At 40.1% G+C, this 21,062-nt stretch overlaps 2 protein-coding genes across 3 annotated transcripts; both read right to left on the bottom strand.

The window, feature by feature from the left end:
• Positions 1–2,940: 2,940 nt before the first annotated feature.
• cp (ceruloplasmin) lies at positions 2,941–11,077 on the bottom strand. 2 transcript variants are annotated; one of them, XM_068320326.1, is made up of 24 exons: positions 10,816–11,076; positions 10,341–10,585; positions 10,049–10,261; positions 9,784–9,957; positions 9,591–9,682; positions 9,284–9,446; positions 9,063–9,201; positions 8,816–8,955; positions 8,283–8,423; positions 8,140–8,184; positions 7,829–8,043; positions 7,556–7,706; positions 7,209–7,421; positions 6,408–6,612; positions 5,673–5,812; positions 5,410–5,538; positions 4,951–5,057; positions 4,805–4,860; positions 4,625–4,696; positions 4,378–4,469; positions 4,131–4,270; positions 3,984–4,040; positions 3,264–3,369; positions 2,941–3,179 (listed from the first exon to the last, which is right to left on the bottom strand). In XM_068320326.1, exons 1-24 carry the CDS (start codon positions 10,974–10,976, stop codon positions 3,154–3,156), a joined length of 3,222 nt encoding a protein of 1,073 aa, XP_068176427.1. In that variant the 5' UTR covers positions 10,977–11,076; the 3' UTR covers positions 2,941–3,153. The 2 variants fall into 2 exon arrangements, with proteins under 2 accessions (XP_068176427.1, XP_068176426.1); XM_068320325.1 differs by having other exon boundaries at positions 7,829–8,184; positions 10,816–11,077.
• Positions 11,078–11,980: 903 nt separating this feature from the next.
• Positions 11,981–17,824, bottom strand: tm4sf18 (transmembrane 4 L six family member 18). The gene is made up of 4 exons (XM_068318568.1): positions 17,545–17,824; positions 14,188–14,256; positions 13,465–13,607; positions 11,981–13,131 (listed from the first exon to the last, which is right to left on the bottom strand). The coding sequence occupies exons 1-4, from the start codon at positions 17,722–17,724 to the stop codon at positions 12,933–12,935; spliced, it is 591 nt and encodes a 196-aa protein (XP_068174669.1). The 5' UTR covers positions 17,725–17,824; the 3' UTR covers positions 11,981–12,932.
• Positions 17,825–21,062: the final 3,238 nt, after the last annotated feature.

Raw genomic sequence — 21,062 nt, forward strand, 5'->3', positions numbered from 1 at the left:
CATTATATACATTAGCTAAATTATGGGAATTTAGTTCATAGAGCAAACTGTTTGAACATTTTAATGGCGACATATACAGAGATAACATTACGATGCTATCGTAATGCTATAGTAATGCTATCAGATGCTGATAGAGAAGTACAGAGAAGGCCAAACAGAGCTGCATTGTGTTTTTGTAGATCTGGAGAAAGCTGATGACAGGGTGCCCAGAGAGGAACTGTGGTATTTTATGAGGAAGTCTGGAGTGGCAGAGAAGTATGTTAGAGCGGTGCAGGACATGTATGAGGACTGTAAGACAGTGGTGAGGTGTGCTGTAGGTGTGACAGAGGAGTTCAAGGTGGAGGTGGGACTGCATCAGGGATCAGCTCTGAGCCCCTTCTTGTTGCTATGGTGATGGACATGCTGAAAGACGAGGTTAGACAGGAATCTCCGTGGACTATGATGTTTGTAGATGACATTGTGATCTGCAGTGAGAGCAGGGAACAGGTGGAGGAGAAGCTAGAGAGGTGGAGGTTTGTCCTGGAAAGGAGAGGATTGAAGGTTAGCCGCAGTAAGACAGAGTACATGTGTGTGAATGAGAGGGACCCAAGTGGAAGAGTGAGGTTACAGGGAGAAGAAATCAAGAAGGTGGAGGATTTTAAGTACTTAGGGTCAACAGTCCAGAGCAATGGAGAGTGTGGAAAAGGGGTGAAGAAGACCTGTGGTGACACCAGCGATGTTGTTTGGTCTAGAGACAGTGTCACTGAGGAAAAGACTGGAGACAGAGCTGGAGGTAGCAGAGATGAAGATGCTGAGGTTCTCTCTGGGAGTGACCAGGAAGGATAGGATCAGGAATGAGTACATCAGAGGGACAGCACATGTTAGAGGTTCTGGAGATAAAGTCAGAGAGACCAGACTGAGATGGTTTGGACATGTCCAGAGGAGCGATAGTGAACATATTGGTAGAAGAATGCTGAGTTTTGAACTGCCAGGCAGGAGGCCTAGCGGAAGACCAAAGAGGAGGTTTATGGATGTAGTGAAAGAGGACATGAAGGTAGTTGGTGTGAGAGAAGAGGATGCAGAAGACAGGGTTAGATGGAGGCAATTGATTTGCTGTGGCGACCCCTGAAGGGAAAAGCCGAAAGGAAAAGAAGAAGAAGAAGAAGAAGAGAGATAGCATTACGGTCTCACTGTATAGCATGCCAGCACAGCTAGCTGAGTCATTGCTCAATCCATGGTGAGGCGGAAAATAACTTTATAACATACATCACTGGATAAATATAAGCATTTTATTTATTTCTTCCATTTGTAATTTTTTTCTTTCATGATGGCAGGTGAGGCCGGTGCCTCCCCTGACCGCACGTCACTGGTCCAGCTGGTTTCAGATGTGCTGCATGTTTTGGCACGGCAAAAAGACACCTTTTTGGTGAACGCCCAATCCAGCGTCACTAAAAGTTTGATGAGTTGAATCTGATGGAGGTGTTTGCTCATCATTGAGATTCAGCGCAGGTTTTGATCAGAACTGGTATTATTGGCCACATTTCATGGTCTGGGACGCATAAATTCCCTTTCCCTGGCTGCTAAAATGCAATGATTGAGTGATAATGATCAGTACAGTGTGCAGTGATAGGTAATCCTCTCAGATACCTTTCATATGATGAAAAAGGGCAAAATCAGAGGACTCCTCATCAGCCCGTGAAAATGTGTTTTTGCTTTTTTTGAATGTTTTTGAAGCTTTAATCTGAGTCTGAAGCTTCTAAAGTGAGTTATTTCATAGTAGGAGGCTTTGTCCTTCTGAACGAACACATCCTGAAGGTCCCTCTGTGGGACACTGATAGTCTAATGGTTGCATCACCTCTAAGGTCTATTAGTCAGTGCATTCAGTTGGTTCTAAACACCAGCTGGAGGAATGAAGTTTTCAGCTCTGTTGCAACATGGAAGGCTTTGCTTTTGACTATTCAGTGTTTAATCCATATTGTTTCATAGATTTTATTTCAACATGTTGGTAAGCAGTAGAACACAGAACATCAGCTACAAAAGTCCAAAATTTAATCCAGGTGGGGAATACGTGCCGGCTACCATACTGCTTCCTGTTTAAAAATAACCCAGTCCAAACCAAGCACCACCCACTTCACAGAATGCTGCCCACCAGCTGGAGAGTCTTTGCTCTGGTGTGTATGTGTGTGTGTTTTTTTTATTAAACTTTTAAATAAAAAGGGGTATCAGAGAAATATTTCTGTCGTTTGCAACTCCTTCCTCAAGACCATCTTTCAGGTGGTGAAACACATTGCTCGTGTCTTCTGTGTGCCGTCACGTGCACATGTATGTGAATCATGACTAATATGACAAAAGGAGAATATTTTCCTCAGGTTTCACCCATTCAACCAGATCCAAAGCATAAGACATTATCGGCTACAGCAGCAGAAACACACTGATCAGCGTGGAAATGTTTGACAATAGGAAAGGCAACTGCAGCAATCTGCAAATTGCCTGGATTACCTTCTGCAGGGACCCCATCCAAAAACCTGTTACTGGTCAGTGGTCCATGGCAGCTAATCCACTTCAATTGAAAACAGTTTAATTTAGGAATTATAGTTTTGTGCTCAGAGAGCAAAGGCATATGACAACAATAGTGGTGGAAGTAAAAGGTAAAATTTCATAATGTTGAGGAAGACTATCGGAAGACTTCTGGTGTCTGGTTCAAAAGTGTCAACTGGGACATAATGAGCTGATTACAGGTATCTGGATATTTTCAGTGGATGAGTAGAATGGGCAGTTAAGTGCTGACTACTTCAATGTTTGAATCATCATTTAGCTGATAATAAATATACTGTCAAACATGGCAAGGACTGGCTTGCCACGATTAATGGTCTGTTTAGAGTAATAGTTACTTTGCTTCCCCCTGCTGCCTGATTGCTGTCACTACAGGTCGTGCATCAGAGTCACAAAAATGTTATCAAATTTAAAATTTTTGCTTGTTTTTTTTTCTGTTGCTCTCGAGTTTTAATCCTTTACTCACATTTCAAAACTACAAAGTAACAACACTACATAAAAAGACACATTTTAATTTACAGTCACTCTTAGGGTGTAACATTGCATTCAAAGTGAAGCCAGAGAGTAAAATGAATTTCCATCCATTTGTTCTGTTTGTCTGAATCCATTTTCATCAGCCGCTCAGCCAAAGATTGTCTTCTTCTTTTCTGTCAAGTAGAACCAAACAGAATTGTCAGTATCCACTATTATTTGCCTCAGAACCTGTCTCCCTGCCCTTTTTGTTCTCTTACTCTTTTCAGTAACAGTGTAGATCGCCTCCATGCCTCCTTTAATATGATCAGTGACGTGGCAGTGGAGGAGCCAGGAACCAGGATACAGAGGACGCATCTTTACTGTCTAAACAGGAAGATAAAGGGATAGGACATGGTTTTACATTTGCAATTTGACATTTCTGTCTCTTGTTTCGCACCACAGCCACACAAACGAGCTAATATTCCTGCAAGTGAACAATACCTCTACAATACTGAATCAGTGATGGAGAGAACTCCGATGCGAGAGAAGGTAACAAATAAACACTGACCATAAGGCAAACTTTGCTGAAGAAATCTCATAATAATCAAAATTCCTGCAAACCCAAATGTAGCAGCTGCTGTTGGGTTCACTATAGTATGTAGCAGCCAATCAGCAAACATCAATCATATTGATAATCTGATGTTTTCTTCCATGCTGAATATTCCTCTTGGAAGAGAAATACTTTTTTATGATTGTTCAAATGAGATTTTTTTTAAAATAAAATCTGATCTGTAATTATTCTCTTAAATTCATTTGGATCTTTATTATTTTTGATCCTGTCATTAAATCTGACCTATAAATCCTTTTGTACTTCTTTACAATGAGGATTTGACATCACTACAAGTTAAAAGAAGAATTAATATTTCTTAAAATTAAATCCAACCTCCACCAAATTTTATATTGCAAAAAATTCTAAACCAAAGACAAGATTTTTGTACCTGGAAGGTGGCTGGAAACAGATCAAACACATCAGTGCGATGCGGATCTCCACCCAGCTGGAAGGAAAGAACGGTTGGATTTGTCCGTGAGCCAGATTCATCTTGTGTCCAGCATTAATCTGTTGGAGTCTTTTATATTTTACATACTTTATATTCCACGCTGTGCCCATGCCAGTGTACGGTGTGTAAGTCCACATTATTGCCCATTCCTATCAGGTGCCAGTAGATTTTATCTCCCGCCTTCATGTTCAGTCCATTCAGGTTTGCATACATGTACCCGTTAATGGCTGCATATGCAGAAATACACACATCGATATATATCAGGAAATAAATTTTGATTTATTCCTCGAGACAAAGTAACAAGAACTCCATTCAATGTGCATGTTTATCTCACCGTGCATCTTGTTGCTCTCTATGAAAGTTTCATTTTCTTTCAGCTCTGCAGGAGGGTTCTGGATGTGTTTTTCAATATTTTGATCCAGATACCTGGAATAACAGTACCTGTAATTTAGACCTTAATCTCTCGTGATTGCTCCCAAGAGATATTCACACCACAAACGGTGTCCAGTGTGGGTTTTTTTTAATTGATGAAATGAGAAAAGAAAAAAATACAAAACTGGATTGTTATAATTTATACATACCAGCTCTCGTTCTCATCAAAAACCAGGAAAAGCAGCGCAAACTCTTCAACTTTCTCCCTCAGATTTAACATACTGGAAACAGGTTATATAACGTATGATTAGTGTGCAAATAAAAATATCTACAAGTCCTGACAGACACACTGCATTAGATGATGGTGTAATAGTTGTGGAGTCACTCACCGTGACCAAGTAGAGCTACAAATCACCAATGGGCCAACTAGACCACTGTATAGGTCCTGTGAGGCAGAGGGACAATATGAGTGTGTGTGTGTGACCGCTTGTGTGTTTGTGTGTGTGGTGTGCATGTGTGCATTAGTACACTCTACCTTGACAACATCAACAGTGGAGTAGTACGCCGACACAGAGCACCCCTCTTGATTTGTGGTGGGTCCTGTGTTTTTTGTGATGTACCAATCGTAGGTGTGAGTCTCACCTGAGGAAGACATTAGTTGTTTGTCAAGGATTTTAACACTTTGTCCACTGAAAAACTGAGGGGCGGGGGGGGGGGGGTGTTGAAGCCATGTCCAACTAGAATAGCACTTGGATATCAAGAACAAGATCACCCTAACCCTAGCACACGAATACCTAACCATCACCCTTACATTAAACCTCCTGGAAAGTGGTTTATTGTTTTTTCTTCACAAAGACATTTTCCAAAAAAAAATTTAAAGAATGTGAAAAAAAAAAGAATTTTGTATTTGCCCCATAATAAACATTAAAGGGTTCTTTTTGAGATCATGCTCTTGTTTCTTCAATGATTTTTCAGTGTTTCCACCTGTCTGTACCTGGTTTGGTCTGGTAGACCTCAGATGTGAGTGTTTTGACGCCGTGGGCGTGGATGGAATAGGGCCTGAATGCCATGTTTTTAAAAACCACCTTGACCTTGACTCCCACATTGACGTGAATCATCGGACCTGAGGGAAGGAAAAGCGGTTTTATTTTCCAGACCAAAATCTGAGCCGGAGGTTTAATCAGAAATAAAATCCACAAATAAATCCACAATCTGTACAATCTCATTTTACACATTTCTGCACCCCTGAGTGCTTACCCATAATGCCGAGGTGTTCCATATCAGGTGTTCTCTCCATCGGCGTGGTGAACTTATCATTGGTGAACTGGCGGTAGACCACCTTTTTATAGCGAGAGCCTATAAACCCACCCTCCTTGTCCAGGAACTCAGTAGCAGGACTGCAAAGGATGGAGAGAGAGAGAGACAGAGAGAGAGATTATTTTACAGAGAAACAAATTACCGTATTTATGCTATGAAAACTGCCACACATTGACATACTTGAATATTCAATTTCACTTGTGTGTAAATGTTTGTTTTTTATTTACAACTGAGATACAAAAAAACCATTTAAAACCCAACAACAAAAAGTTTTCTGACGCCATAAATTTCCACATTCAGATGATAATCTGAGCAGATTGTAAGAAAGTAGAAAAGACGTGAATTAAAGTGATTTGCAGCATTTATCATTACTTTATCTGCATTGCTCTTGTTCATTGTGACTTATTTAACCTGCATTCAATTGGACTTTGTCCCTTTTAGTTGGGATCATCACACCTCTGTTCCTCATCAGGTGAGATTTGCTGTTAAAGGGATAATTTGGGGTGAAATTCTACTGAGCTTTCAGTCAAGAATTGGGAATGAGAACACATGACTGTAATACTTAGAAATAACATGACAACATCTGCCTCCAGCTCTTTTTTGATAGACAGACGTCAAGCTGTGGCTACACAGACAGGTAAACGAGTAACTCATATTCTACAGGCGGTGCCATACTTCTCCTGGCCGCGGAACATCTCTTCTTCCCAGGTGCGGTTTGGAGAGTAGTCCCAGTCCGTTTCCATGGCAGCGATGTAGTAGGTTTTTGAGTGGATCATGGTCTCCCAGTTACTGTCGAAGCGGCAGCACCTGTCTACCGTGTAGTTAGCTCTCATTCCACCGTTGTAATTCTTCACCATGGGTGAGACAACTTCAAAATGACCTGTTTGAAGTTTAGATCTTTAAAATATTACTGCAAAACTAAATTACATCATGGTCACAATGCTTTAATTTATTTTATGGAAAAACAGCTAACAGCATCAGGTTATTGCTGGTATCTAAGTTTGATTTTTCCATCAGATTTTTACATTGTCTGATTTGAAGTGACAATGCAACTATTAATAATCCGTGCATCTAAAATATTATAATTTATAGTTAGTGGATGCAATAAGTTTAGTAAAACATGCAGATGAACACTGACTGCTTATGATGTGACAACAGATTAATCAATTTTCAACATAAAATTTAACTGGATGATGCAAACATGAGGAGTTTAAATATGCAACGAATAACTATTACTGGCTCAGAATTTTTCTAAGTCATGCTGGTTCAGGAATAAAGTAAATAAATAAATTTTTTAAAAAAAATTAATTATTTGATTACATTTTTATGAAGAATTTTAAGATGATCCCACTCAAATTTTCAGTATATCCCAGTCATAGATTATGGAAATATCATCTGACTTTGCTTAAAACTCACTAGTATTCATTGAAACTTCTACACAATGAGTTTTTTCGTTTTTGTGAGGCGGAGACTCACCAATGGTGTCCGGCTCCATGGTGACGGTGTGTGAGATGTGAGGCAAGACGCTGATGGAGTCACGTCTGTTCTGGCGGTAGATGAAGCGGTTTCCCTGGAAGTACAGACTATTGATGTCGTTCTCTGACCCTAAACCCGACAGGTGCCACGATACTTTATCCCCTTTACACATCGTTAGATTCGGGAGGTTACTGTAAATGAACCCATTGATGGCTGGAACCGAGAACCACAGGAAATAAAACGTTATCACAAAATTCAAAGTAAAATTCACACTTTTTTTCTTTTCACCACAGCATGAAGTGTCGCATCTTTTAAAGGTGATTTATGACTGAGTGTCTGCTACACACCGTGCATCATGTTGCTGTCTTGAAACGTCTCATCATCCTTGTCAACAGTAGCAGGAGCAGTGGTGAAGTCCTTAATGTTGTCATCCAGATACCAGCTGAGGTTCTCATCAAACACTGTGGCCATGAGGTGGAACTCTTTATTATAGTGTTTCTGCATGAAGACAAAAAGCACAAAAGAGGAGATTGATCAAATTGTGGTTACAGTTTGGCATGCTAACTGGGAAGAATTAAACACATCGGTTTCAACTGGATGTGATCCAGCCGTTTTCTCACCTGTGCTCCTTTCGCCAGAGATCCAGGTCTACAGACGAGGAGCGGTCCAACCAGTCCAGAATTGGTGTCTTTTATGGGGTCCACTCCAGAGTAGTACATATAGGTGAGACAGTCGGCCTCCCCTTCTACTGGACCAGCACCCACTGGCACCGTCCACTCGTAGGTGTGAACCTTCCCGGGTTGGACCATGGCAGCTGGGAGAGGGGTCACCACTCCTAGATGCAAACATTTATATAAAGGCAGAGAATTATTAATATAAAACTGAAATAGTTTTGTTATTGCGAAGACTAGAAATTCAGGGTTTAGCTCACTTGGTTCCTTCTTCAGCTCACGCAGCGTTTTCTCTGTGTGGGACTCTGAGGGGAGGAAGAGGAGGACATGGGGTAAGATGAGGAGGGCGTTCATGGACAATCTGGAAGGCTCATAACAGTATGTGTTCAAATGCTTCATTAACCTTCCAGTTCATTGTGGTAGAGAGTCCCATCCTGTTCCACGCTGTACTGGACGCCATGCGGTTGCATGCTGAAGGGTTGGTGTGCGTTGTTCTTAAACACCACCCTGATGGTGTCCTTTTCCTCGGCTCGCAGCACAGGACCTGGACACAAACACACACAAATACATGCAAATTAGGGGGGATGTTTAATTCAGGATGAACATCCTTCAGATGGAATTTATAGGTCAAGACATCACTATTTATGAGGTCAAGACATCACTACTGTAAGGAATGTTGAAAGTTAAAAAGGAAAAAAAAAACCTGGATCCGTACCATCGACTGGTTCAAACATTGACTTTAAATCACCTGTTTTTCTCTATGAAGCCCAAATTCCCTGAAAGTTTATTTTGTGTTTTCCTGATTTGTGCTAATACTTGTTTTTAGTCAACATCTTCTAAGCAGGACTTCTATGTGAAACAGAATTTTTTACAATGAAATATTAATACTTCTGATTCAGAAAAAGGTGCTACCATCCCCATCCCGGCATCATTTACCCAGAATTCCAAGATGTAACTCCTCTGGGGCGCGCAGCATCTTTGTCATGAAATTGTCCCCAAGGTATTCCACATAGCGAACCTTCTTATATCTGCTTCCGATCCGGTTTGGGCCTTTAGTAACAAATTTTTGAGCTTCACTGCACACAGAAGTACAAATTATTAGCTCTCTTGAAGCATCATCAAGACCACCTGTGATGTGATAATGTGTGTGTATGTCTATGTATGTGTGTGTGTGTGCAGCCACCTATCATCAGGCAGCTTTGGAGCATAATCCCAGATCTCTTCTTCAGCAGCTATGAAGTACTCTCTGACCTCACCGTGGGGTCGAGGTTTGTGGACGTTGGGGTAACACTTTTTGATCTCAAATATCGCCTGCATTCCAGCTGGATGATACCATCAAACATTAGTGACAAAACACTCACTTTTACAGAAATATATATTCTCATCAAAAGGATGTGAGCTCACCATCTAAATGGTCGTTTACGGTGCACGTCAGCAGCCAGCGTCCGGGGTTGTCGGCTACCATTTCAGCGGTGACGCTGGAGCCGGGGAAGAGACTCACAGTGTCTGTGTGGTGGTTCTGTGCGGTCAGGATCTGACCATGGAAATGGACTGAATGCATGTCCACCTGTTTATAATGGATGGCATTTAAACCTGGTTCAGAGTAGACGCTTGTGTGTGTTCAAAGAAGACACAATTTTGTGACTGCAGGAAAAGATATTCATTATTAATTAGTTGTAGGAGTTGTAGGAGGAGGGGAAGTAGTAATTACCTCATTGCCTAGGGCAAACAAATGCCAGTGGATCTTGCTGCCTTGACACATGCTCAGTCCAGACAGATTACCGTACAATAAACCATTTATACCTGAAATACACACATAGTGTTAAGAGTCTTCTGTGTGCATCTGTATTTGTGTATGTGGGCCTGAGGTTGGACCCGTGCTGCATACGCATGCTTCCCCTCACCATGCATTTTGTTGCTTTCAATGAAATCTTTGTCCTCCTTCAGGTTCTCCTCAGGATTCTTAACATACTTTTTGATGTTGTCGTCCAGGTACCAGCTGAAGTTCTCGTCCGACACCATGAACAGCAGAGCAAACATATAGTCTCCTAGCCTGTTATCATGTGAATCCAAAGTTCCTACAGGGGTGGGGAGAAGACTTTAGGATAACTATATCTTACAGACCCTGAAGGCATTTTCCCACAAGAAAACTAAAGCAGACTGTGTTACCTCTCTTACAGATGATGAGGGGTCCTAACAATCCTGAGTAAATGTCCTTTGGCGTGTTGACGTGGGAGTGATAAAATCTGGTCAGGCAATCGGCGTCCTTTGGTGTCGGACCATGGCTTTCGGGTACGGTCCACTCATATGTTACCATTGAATTCGGAGCCACTGCGTCATCATGCTTCAGCTCTGGACCAGTGCCATCAGGGTATAAGGCTCCTGTAGAGAGACGGGTCAAACACCATCAGTCTCTTTGGGCTGTAGGGACACTGATCCCATCAGGTCATCGATTCCTTACCCTCACTGCTCTTGCTGTAGTTCATTCCATGTGAGTGGATGCTGTAACGTCTGTCTGCCTCGTTTCTCAGGTGGACCACCACCGTGTCGCCCTGCTCAGCAGACAACAGGGGTCCCAGGTAGCCCAGCCACTCTGGTTTCACTATTTCTTTCCCATAGGTGGCGTCGCTGTATTGCTTATACATAGCCTTTTTGTAGGTGGAGCCAATTCGCTGGGGATTCGGGGCTAAGAAGACTGAGGCACTTCTACAGGAACAGAAATACTGGTAAAAATATTTCCAAAACCTTTCTAATTGGTTGCTTCTTTTCCATTTACTGACTGATTATGCCCGTTTACACCAAGAATTTCCACTTGTAATGGTATAGTAATGGCAAATCTGCTTAATTAACTATGACGCAGTTCCATTAAGTGTCTGGATGAACTCCTGGAGTGCTGTGGACTCCATCAGAATGAAAAAGCACTTGAGCTTACTTACTCGTCCTCCTGCAGTGGGCGATCCTGAATGAGGTTCATCCCACTCGGTGCGTAGTCCCAAAACACCTCTTCTATCTTGAGGAAGTACTCCCTCCTCATCCCAGACACATATACCGCTGCACAACACATCAGCAACACTATCTTTAACACGAACCCATACATTCTGAAGCTCTGTAGGCTTTTACAACTTCAAGGTAGATCACAGCAGAAAAACTGTCCAGTGTCAGACGACTGTCAGACCAGTAAAGGTCTGCTGAGAGACGTCAGACCTCTGCCTGTTTTTATATCATCTGCTGGGAAAAGCTGAGCTGGACAAAGAGGTCAATGACCTCTAGTCAATATTTGTCGAAACCAAAGTTGCCAAAATTGCATAATCACTTTCTTTTCATGAGTTGTTTCCATGCACATTCAATTTTTTTTTTAAAAATACAAGAAAATAAAAGTGTTGCAATAAGATGTAAAATTCATTTTTCAGATCAGAATATTTAAAAATACGAATATGCAGCCAAAAATGTACTAGTGTCAGATTTTGTAAATGTGGAAAACATTGACCTTTGACCACTATAACCTGTCATGATCATGTTAGAGCAGGCTTTAATATCAAACTTTGATGGATTTTTTTTTTTTTTTTTACGGGTCAACGTTACGTTAAACCGTCGGGTGTTGTTGGCTTTAGCGTCAGCAAAACATAAGATACATTGTCTGCGTAGGTTCTCAGTCATCCAGGTACAGGTAAATCAAGAAAAGCATAAAAAATCAGTCTGTTGAAGACACTTCTCCGCTCATTTTTTCCTTCTTGACTTATGTTGACATGGATGACTGAGAACCTACACAAACAACTCCAACATGTTAGAGTACATGAACATGTGGAAATAACACACAGCCGTAATGCATAAATAAGTCATGGTAAAGTGCACATCTGATGTCTTTAGCCTTGGAGCTAAAGCTTCTTTTCTACTGACTACTAGATTTCTAAATGTCGTCAGCGGCACTTGTAAATATTATATGAAACTGGAATAAAACACGTAATTGGGGAGATCCTGGAGTCAGAGGTCATATTTATTCAGGTTGGTGGGGGCCAAAAGGCAATTCTGGAAACTCCACGACTTCAACTTTGGTCCAGGAATTACAACACAGAGCAAGCATTATACATACGCAAACACAGGGAAAAAAAAAATTGCTGAGGTCTTTTCTGGAAAAATGGTTTTTATTTGAGGCTCGCACACAAACAATATGCACACATTATAAAAACATGTCACTAAAATATACAGTACATATAAAATGTCTGCTCTGAAACCCAGGAAACACGGAAAAAAAAACAGTTCACAACAAAATGTTCTGCAAACAGAAGCGAATCTACAAACATGCACAGTTGTCATGTGATCCAACATAGTGCATTAACACTGGATAGAAAGACCGCTTCCTGGTGCTACAAGATAATCGTGTCATCAATTTGCTGATTAAAAAAAAAAAAAAAGGCAATAACTCCTTGAAAAGATGCCATCATTCATCATTGACCAGAGTTATTTCCAGAATGATCAAACAATGGCAGTCTGTGGAAGGTAAACTAATGTGATCACATTGATATGAACTGTAGCATCATCTGTTTGTTCAGCAGAAACAACACAGAAATTTAAAGTCCGTTTATAAAGTTGCACATAGTACGTGGCAGAAATAATTATAATGAGAACAAGTGAAGTGAATAATCTTAAATCTTCACTATACATAGAAAACTACCCTTAACTATATACATTAACAATATCATGGAACATGTGATCCTGTGTATTTATTATTATTTTTTGCATGTCTGCGTATCCTTCTTTAACCAGCTGTGCTGAATCCATCAATGACTTGAATCATGTCCCAGGATCCTTAGGAGAATTCAGGACACGCATAAACATAACAAGGACCTGTTGCATCTGAAATCTTCTGTAATATTGTTGTACAAGAAAATCAAAATGTAAGTAGCTCACACCTAGCACTGGACATTGAACCCCCCCCCCCCCCCCCACGTGCAGACTTTAATAAATGCATGTGTCTGTTAATGTCCTGTGTGTGAAAACAGGTTAAAGGTTTGCTCTTTTTTTTCACCGCGGGTGACCGTACACACACGGATGTTTAAGCATTGAGGCTATACTCCTGCTTGTAGCAACAGGGCCGGCAGATGGCGTTGACTACACCGTTCCCCAGCTGTAAGAGACAGATGATGAACTCCAGCACAGCCACGCACAATAACACAAACAGCAGAGTCACATTCCATTCGACGATACCAAGCGGCTGAAGACAACGTGACCAAGTCTCTGGTTGGAAGAGATACCTAGAGAGAGAGAGAGAGAGAGAGAGAGAGAGAGAGAGAGAGAGAGAGAGAGAGAGAGAGAGAGAGAGATTAGTGGAGAATGAATTATAGAGTGTGGAGTAACGGATGCCTAATGTTTTTAGACAACTTCTGTGCACTGAATTTTTAAAATGCAGCTGTTTGTTCTGTTATATCTTTTAAAAAACATCCACTATTCATTGTGACATGTTATTAACATGCAGCTTCAGTGTGTTGTCTTGTATCCTCAAATGTGAGGATTTCTTCATTTTCTCTTTTTTATACGATACAACCCTCGACACCCCACAACACACATCCAATAAGGTAGTTTCATACCTGCCCTTCTGGTCTGCAAATGGGTATGACCATCCATATGAGGTGAAACACTGGGGACCCTGCAGTAAGGTGAACCCTGATATGATGAAACAGTAGACAGCACCCATCAGACCAATCACAGCCGCCAACACGGATCCACACATCTGAAAAACACAACAAAAAAAAACGTAAAACAGAATGTGCATGTTTGGATTTCTTCATGAATGTGTGAACGAAGTCTGTCTCCATGAATGTTAACTGGTTCATTTACACAATGAGGCAGCTGCAATACACACATCACACACATCACTCATCTGCAGCTGTGCATGTGGCTGGAGTGAAGCTTACTGTGTTGAGCGATAGCTAACAATGCAACTCTTGTTTTATTATAATGGCTGGATTAGCATTAGCGTTGCACCTCATAAGGACACACTGTTGGCTGTCTTAATGACAATTGTTTGGTATCATTCTCAAATTGGTGAGAAATAAATATGAAAAAACGTAACATAATCATAAGTCATGACAGTGAAAAAAATTACATTTATATTTTGTTATGAAAAAAGATTATAGGAAAGGTATTATTGAGAAATGATTAAATTGAAGTTACTTTATCATCTCATTAGATAACATTGGTATAACTATGTATGGGACACCACTGTGGAAGCTTTGGCTTAGTATCAAAGCCATTCTAGCCAAAATGTAAATTAATATAGTGGTGCAGGGTATTAACGCTGAGGCCCTCACCGTTAGGCTCTCATTCCAGCAGCATCTGCATTTCCCCAAAGTGATGAAGACCACAGCTGGAATCAGCATCTGGAAGCACAGAAAAGAAAACCGTTCAACGTCTGAAACTTTTTGCTTCTTTGTTCCTGTTTCGTCTTCTAAGAAATCGAAACACACTGAAAACATTTAAGAGAAACATTTCAAATGGATGCTGAAGCATCGTCATTTTTAAGATTATATATTGATTCTGCTGTGTTTGCCATTGTTAACGCTGCCATGTGCACATGGCACACCAATCCATATCTCTCTCAAGAAAAATGAATCCAAATTTATTCTTGAAGAACAAAAGCACACATACAGAAGCACAACATGCCTAGAACCAATATTTTCCGTTTGGATATTTACCCAAAAAGCTCAGAAGTTAGCAAGTCTGTGACAAAAGCTATACGAGGGTTTAATGTTCATTACAAATACCTTTTTTTTATTGTGATATCTGCATGATTACATCCCGCTTCAGAGTGGTAATGTATTGTAACTCTCAGCATTTGTGTGATTGTCCGTCCGTCTGTTAGTCCACCAAATATCTTTGCAACCATTGCAGATAGAAAGATGAAACAAAAAGCACAGTACTCAGGCGGCAAAGGGGATGAAAGCGGATGATGACTTTGACCTTGAGAACAGTAGGTCAAGGTCAAATTTTAACTTGTGTACACTCATGAACTGGATAAGATAGAAAGACAAAAGAGAAGGCCAGTTTTGAGTGGGACCATAGATCAAAGCTAGTGCTTTGATCTATAACAGTAGGTCAGAGCACTAGCTTTGATCTTTGACCTATGCAAGTTGGTCAGGGTAAAATGTTGAATTCAGGGGTGTCACAGGATGGTGCAGTCTGTGTCTGCAACGGTTCTTGTTTATGTATGTTTTAAGAGAGTCACCTTCAGTTCTACATGCCAGATTTTGCTAATCTTTCAGCAGTTTAACAAGAATTGCGTACTTTGTACTTTGTCAACATGTGCTAACATTGCATTAACAATGTAAGTATAGCCTTAGTGTCGGCACATTATATTAACATTTGTATGGAAATGTGATTTAAAGCTATGCTGAACAAGAGTGTTTAAGAATTTGTTGCCGGTCCTGCATCCATCTACTCGCATTCATTTTCATGAGATTATGGACTTCCTTTTAGAGTTGTGAAGACCATTTGATAGTTGATGAAATATTTCACTCAGGACACACAGAAAAACAAGATTTACATTGAAAAGTTATGACAAATATTCAAACAAGTGCTTTGGTAGACTTTATCATGCACTAAAGTTAGGGTTGAAGTAATCACAAATGTTTGTTCCAGGGTTTAACTCTCTCCTGCACTCCCCTCTTCCTGTCCTCTTTCCTGCACCGCTGTCTCTCTCCCAGAGGTCAAGGACTTACAATCACATCCTAACAGGAACGCTCCCAAGGCTATTCACACTCAGCTCAGCAGACAAGCTCGAGCTCATAGGCATCATTACATATATATCCTGGATGTCCTGATTCTGTGTCGCAGCGCGGGGAGGCACTGACATTACAACGGGAAGTGCAAAACAAGACAAGAGAAGAGGAAAAAGGAGGGAGAAAGAGGAAGAGAGGGAGCTATAGATAGATTCCTCTCAGAGGGGCTGAGTTTTCTCTTTGACTCTTTGGTATTCAGTCATTTTCACAAAGAGAGGAAAAGTCTTAAAAGGAAAAAATAAGAGCTGCAATGCAAGAAAAAGTCATGCTTATAGTTCCTCATGTTGGCAGAAATAGTTAAAATCCTGTTTTGTTAAAAGTGAACACAATCTTAACCTCAGCTGAAGGAAGATTTACGCCATTATTTGAGAAAGGCAATCAATGGAGGGCTTTGATTCAAAAATCAAGTTTTGTACGGAAACAATAATAAGGAAAAAAGTGAGTGATAAAAGTAAGAAACTCACCATCCTCTAGTATCAATGTAATTATTTCCTTACATACCTCCACTTCACAACCCACAAAAAAGCTTCCTTCTTGGAGTGTGAGTCACTTGAGGCCCAAGGAAGTGCAGTGTTGAGTTTTGATTCAGTTTGCTTATTTTCAATACGAATACAATTTAGGATAAACAGGAGACGTGCAGACGAGAGGATGCAGCATGCTGGTCCAGCATGTCCTCCACCTACATCTGTGATTAGTGTGCTTCATTCTATCTGGGTTGAATCACAAATATAAATAAAGTTTTACAAACAGATACTACGAGGCCAACATCTTAATTTCATGTTTGTGACCAAAACTTCCACAAAACAATATTTATTAAACTATTTTCCTTCTCTGGAAGGTCAGATATTTGTAGCAGAGAAGTCAATTTGGAGAAGGACCATATGTTTGTTTTGCATAATTTACCTTTTAATGTCATCTTTTTCTTGTGGTTTGTATAGAATATTGAATATCTGTTTCACTTAGGTACCAGATTGTTCTGAGTGTCTTTATGTACGTTTGTTTTTATTTTCTCAACACAAGTGCCAACAAGGTCAATCTTGTCTGCAGAAAAACAATCTGGCCTCTGTTTCGCCTTAAAACTAAAAGAACAGCTCTTTTCTGCTCAGTCAGAGCATAAACCCATCAGATCAGCAGCATGTAGAGCAGACGGATTAACTGTGAGTTCACACAACACTCCATTGTTCGCTATGAACAACTGCAAGCTCACACTGAATGGTTTTTAAAGGAAAACAAGAGAGATTTTTGTTAAAACGATGTCTTTAAGAGTCAAAATCCTGCAAATGGATACCAATAACTGGATGTTCTCAGCACTAATGAGTTAGCGAAAATGAATGTGAGCAAAGGTTCAGTCTGCCACAAACTGTATCTGCAGCAGAGCATGTCTCTATCACTACCGGGGAGGGAAAGAAGGGAGGGGGTTTTCATTGAATGTGGTCTGAATTCGACTTTCAATGGAGGGTTTGTCACATGGCCCTAATACTTCTAAAAAAAAAACCTCATTTGTGTCATTAACTCATTCTTTTTTGTCAGGCAAAATAAAAAAATTACATCAAATAATCAACAGATACTCTTAACTTTGTGTAAGTATGGAAATAGAACACATCAGGGTTCTGAGTCAAATTGTTTCATGCACGTACAGGAAAAAGTTTGATATTTTTTAGAAAACTTTTACTTAAACTTAATTTTGCCCTTAGCTTTTAAAGAGATAATAAGCACTTTATTAACACTAAGTTCAAATAAAACTGATAACTTAAAACAAAGGGGTTTTAAAGTGTCAAGGCATCCACCATTCTCCCAAACTGAAACTTGTTAAAAATAGGATCACAGTATTTTGAACAAACACAACTAACCAGAGGGCAGAACCTACTCTGAATGCCTTTCTTTACTCACCAGCAGTCCTCCTCCTGCTAGTCCACCAAACAGCCAGATGTAGCTGGCCAGGCGGTCCTGCTGGACGTAGGTAGTGTCTCCCATTGGAAACAGCAGCAGCAGGTTGACCAGGATAGAACAGAGGGAAAGAGGCAACAGGGCCAGACCCAGAGACCGGGCGAAACCCACCGAACAACACATGGCTCACCCTAAAAGAGTGCTCGGGAGCCGAGGAGGAGAGGAGAGGTCTGGGAAAGACCAGGGAGAGCAGAGAAGGAGAAGAAGAGGGGAGGGAACAAGAGGGTCAGAGCAGCTGGGGCCACAGGAAACAAAAGTAAGTGACAAGTGTGTGAGTGTGTGTGTGTGTGTGTGTGTGTGTGTGTGTGTGTGTGTGTCCGTGTGTGTGTGTGTGTGTGTGTGTGTGTGTGTGTCTGTGCTTGTACCAACATAACAGAAATAACTGATTAAAAATCATTCACAGTTGACGTTCAACAGCTAGCGATCAAATCAATCTTCATCTTCATCATTTAGTAGTCAGATCAATAATGTTTCATATTTGATGCCAGATCCTCTCTAAAAATGATCTGGTGTCAAATCTAAAATCTACAACCAGCGTAAAACAGATATTTTAATTTTTTTAAATTTAATTTTAAATTAAAAAAAAAAAATCTGGTTATGTTTACGTAAAATATCTAAACCAGATATCAGATAAATGTTATTTTTTATTTTATACTGATTATAATCCCCGCAGGGAAATTAGTAGCGGGCAGCTCCTTTATTGGTGTGCCCAAAATGAACAACTTATAAGGGGGACGGCGCCTCGCTCAGGGGCGCCTCGGCAGTGCTCCGGAGATGAGCTGAAGAACACAACATTTTCCCGCTAACAGTACCTGAATATTTTAAGATTTTGATAAATGTGTATACCAGTATATAAGTTAAGTACTGCAAGTCAGAGCTTAGAACCAGAATTTAGAATTGGTTCATTACGAACAGAAACAGAATTATAACGTTTCCGGTTTTATGTTCCACCCAAGAATTAACTTACCTGAACCGGTTAGAAGAAAAAAGACAGAGTTCCCGAAACCGGTTAATAAGGTTCCTTGTAAGTAAACAGGTAGGTAGCTGTAGATATGTCCCGACAGTAAACAGTACAACAGCGCTGAACACCTCTGATCCAGTTCAGAACACAGAATAGAGAATCTAAGACGGAGAAGTTGCTTGTGATGCAGCCAAGTTTCAAAGTTTCAAAGCTTCAAAGTTTCAAAGCTTCAAAGCTTCGAAGTTTCAGAGTCCATGGAACTCTATGAGGGGCTGTTAGGGACATAATTCAGAATAAAACTTTCACATACACAACTGAAATGTTCTCATACACACTACTGAAAATATCAGTAGTGTGTTTGCGGACTTTTCAGTTTCAATAGTGTGTGTGCGGACCTTTCAGTAGTGTGTGTGCAGACTTTTCAATTTCAATAGTGTGTGTGCAGACATTTCAGTATTGTGTGTGCAGACATTTCAGTCGTGTGTGTGTAGACATTTCAGTAGAACCGGAAGGCGTTTCAGTGAAACAGGAAGGCATCCCAAAAGAGGAAGTGTGGGGCATTTTCTTCTTTGGAGCATTTTCATATTTTATGTTTTATGTTTTTAGTTGATTAACTTTACTTATAATATTTGAGCCATTGTGTCTTTTATCTATAATGTTTGTTCTTTTTTATTCATTCGCCTGTACAGCACTTTGGTCGACTGCGGTTGTGGTAAAGTGCTCAACAAATAAAGTTTGGATTGGATTGGATTTGATTTTCAGGAGCATGTGGTCTAGATTCGTGGTAGGAACTTGAATCGTGAAAATGAATCATCATCTCATCTTTTTTTTCTGTTTATTAGTTCCAACATGTTATTATAATGTGCAAGGAAATGAAGAGGATGTAGTAAAGTTTTTTGACAAGTGCTTTGCGGTGTATTGAATGGCTTCTGAAAAATGACCACAGTAATTTTGACCAGGAGGGCCGTTATGGAGACCTAGATGACCACACACAAACTCTATCTGGTCTTCATGCAGCAGTTTCCAGATTTTATCCATTATAATAACAAGTTGGAACTAATAAACAGAAAAAGAAGAGATGATGAGTCATTTTCATGAGTCATGTTCCTACCAAGTTCCGCGGATCCGAACCGCATGCTCCTGAAAATGCGTGTGTGAGAGCTTTATTCTGAATTATGTCCCTAACGGCCCCTCACTCATAGAACTCTGTGGCTCCGAAAATTAGTTTTGAATAACCAATTCTGTTCCAGAAAATTAAAATATTTAAAAATGTATTAAAAGTATTTGGTTTCTGTTTTGTTCCCGGCAAAAAACAAAAAGTTTTCAGTTTTTGTTTTTGTTCCATAAAACGGTTCAAAGCCATGTTTCAAATACTTGCAAGAACATTAAGAATGTAAATTGTACACTATAGATAAAAATAATGTCAGCGAAAGTTTTGACAAGAAAGCAGAAGTTTGGTATATATTATAGATTAAAAAAGTTTAGTAGATGTCCCTGAGGTCATCGTCAGGCCCATCGACAAGGCGATATTTTTCTAGGTCAGTGTGATGCAACAGTGTGAGGGGTAACAGGGCACAACATAAGCCTTTAATTGTGCTGTGTCAGACAAACTGTATGCATACATGCAGAGCACGTATGACTTAGAGGCCCAGCATCTTGCGAGCTGCTTTATAATCCGGTCGGAATGTAGCAATGGAATCGTTTCAACTAGTGTTAATTAAGCAGATTATGTTAAACGGAACGTGTTTGAGTGACTTAACGCTTGGCTCTTTAAAGCAGTAAACAGTCGGTACCAGGTGAGGTTTGGAGCCATAAGGAGATCAAGAATTTAACAAAATCCAACATCATGTTTTTACACCGGGAGATTTGAGTCTAAGTAGAATCATGTTTGAGATTCCTGCTCTAGAAAGTGGTTTCCAGAGCAGGAATAATACACCGATACACACACTGTAATTATTTATCTGGTCGGTTTGCATGGTGCAGACAGACACACAGATTATCAGTACGAGATAAAGCGCAACCGCTTAGCCTGAAAGCTTAGAATACAAGCATTTATTCATCGCTAGTTATTGTGATCATATGTCCAAAAAATGTGCCAAGGGAGAAGAACTGTGCTCAATATTTCATGCTAATATCCCTAATAACCTTTTGGATGATCTAGATTTGCAGCTGACATTTGAGTTGGAGGTGTCAAGACATCGCTCACAGATTTCAATTGTCCTCCATAGTACAATATTGTGCTTAATAAATTTAATAGTCATGTGTTAGTTTGATGCTGTTAAGATTAAACATGAAAGATTATGGTTCACTGGAAAGGCATGAAAATTTACAAAGCAGTTTATAATAAAATCAGTTGTTTGTGTTGTGTAAAATCATGCTTTAATACAGAACAAACATTTCCATACATTTCCTTTTTCAGACATGAAATCTTATAAACACCATTGATCATTGATTTGTTAACATCAGCTGTTGAAAAGGTCAAACCACAAAGTGGAAAACA

The sequence above is a fragment of the Antennarius striatus genome, chromosome 7 (assembly GCF_040054535.1).
Source record: "Antennarius striatus isolate MH-2024 chromosome 7, ASM4005453v1, whole genome shotgun sequence".
Taxonomy (NCBI): domain Eukaryota; kingdom Metazoa; phylum Chordata; class Actinopteri; order Lophiiformes; family Antennariidae; genus Antennarius; species Antennarius striatus.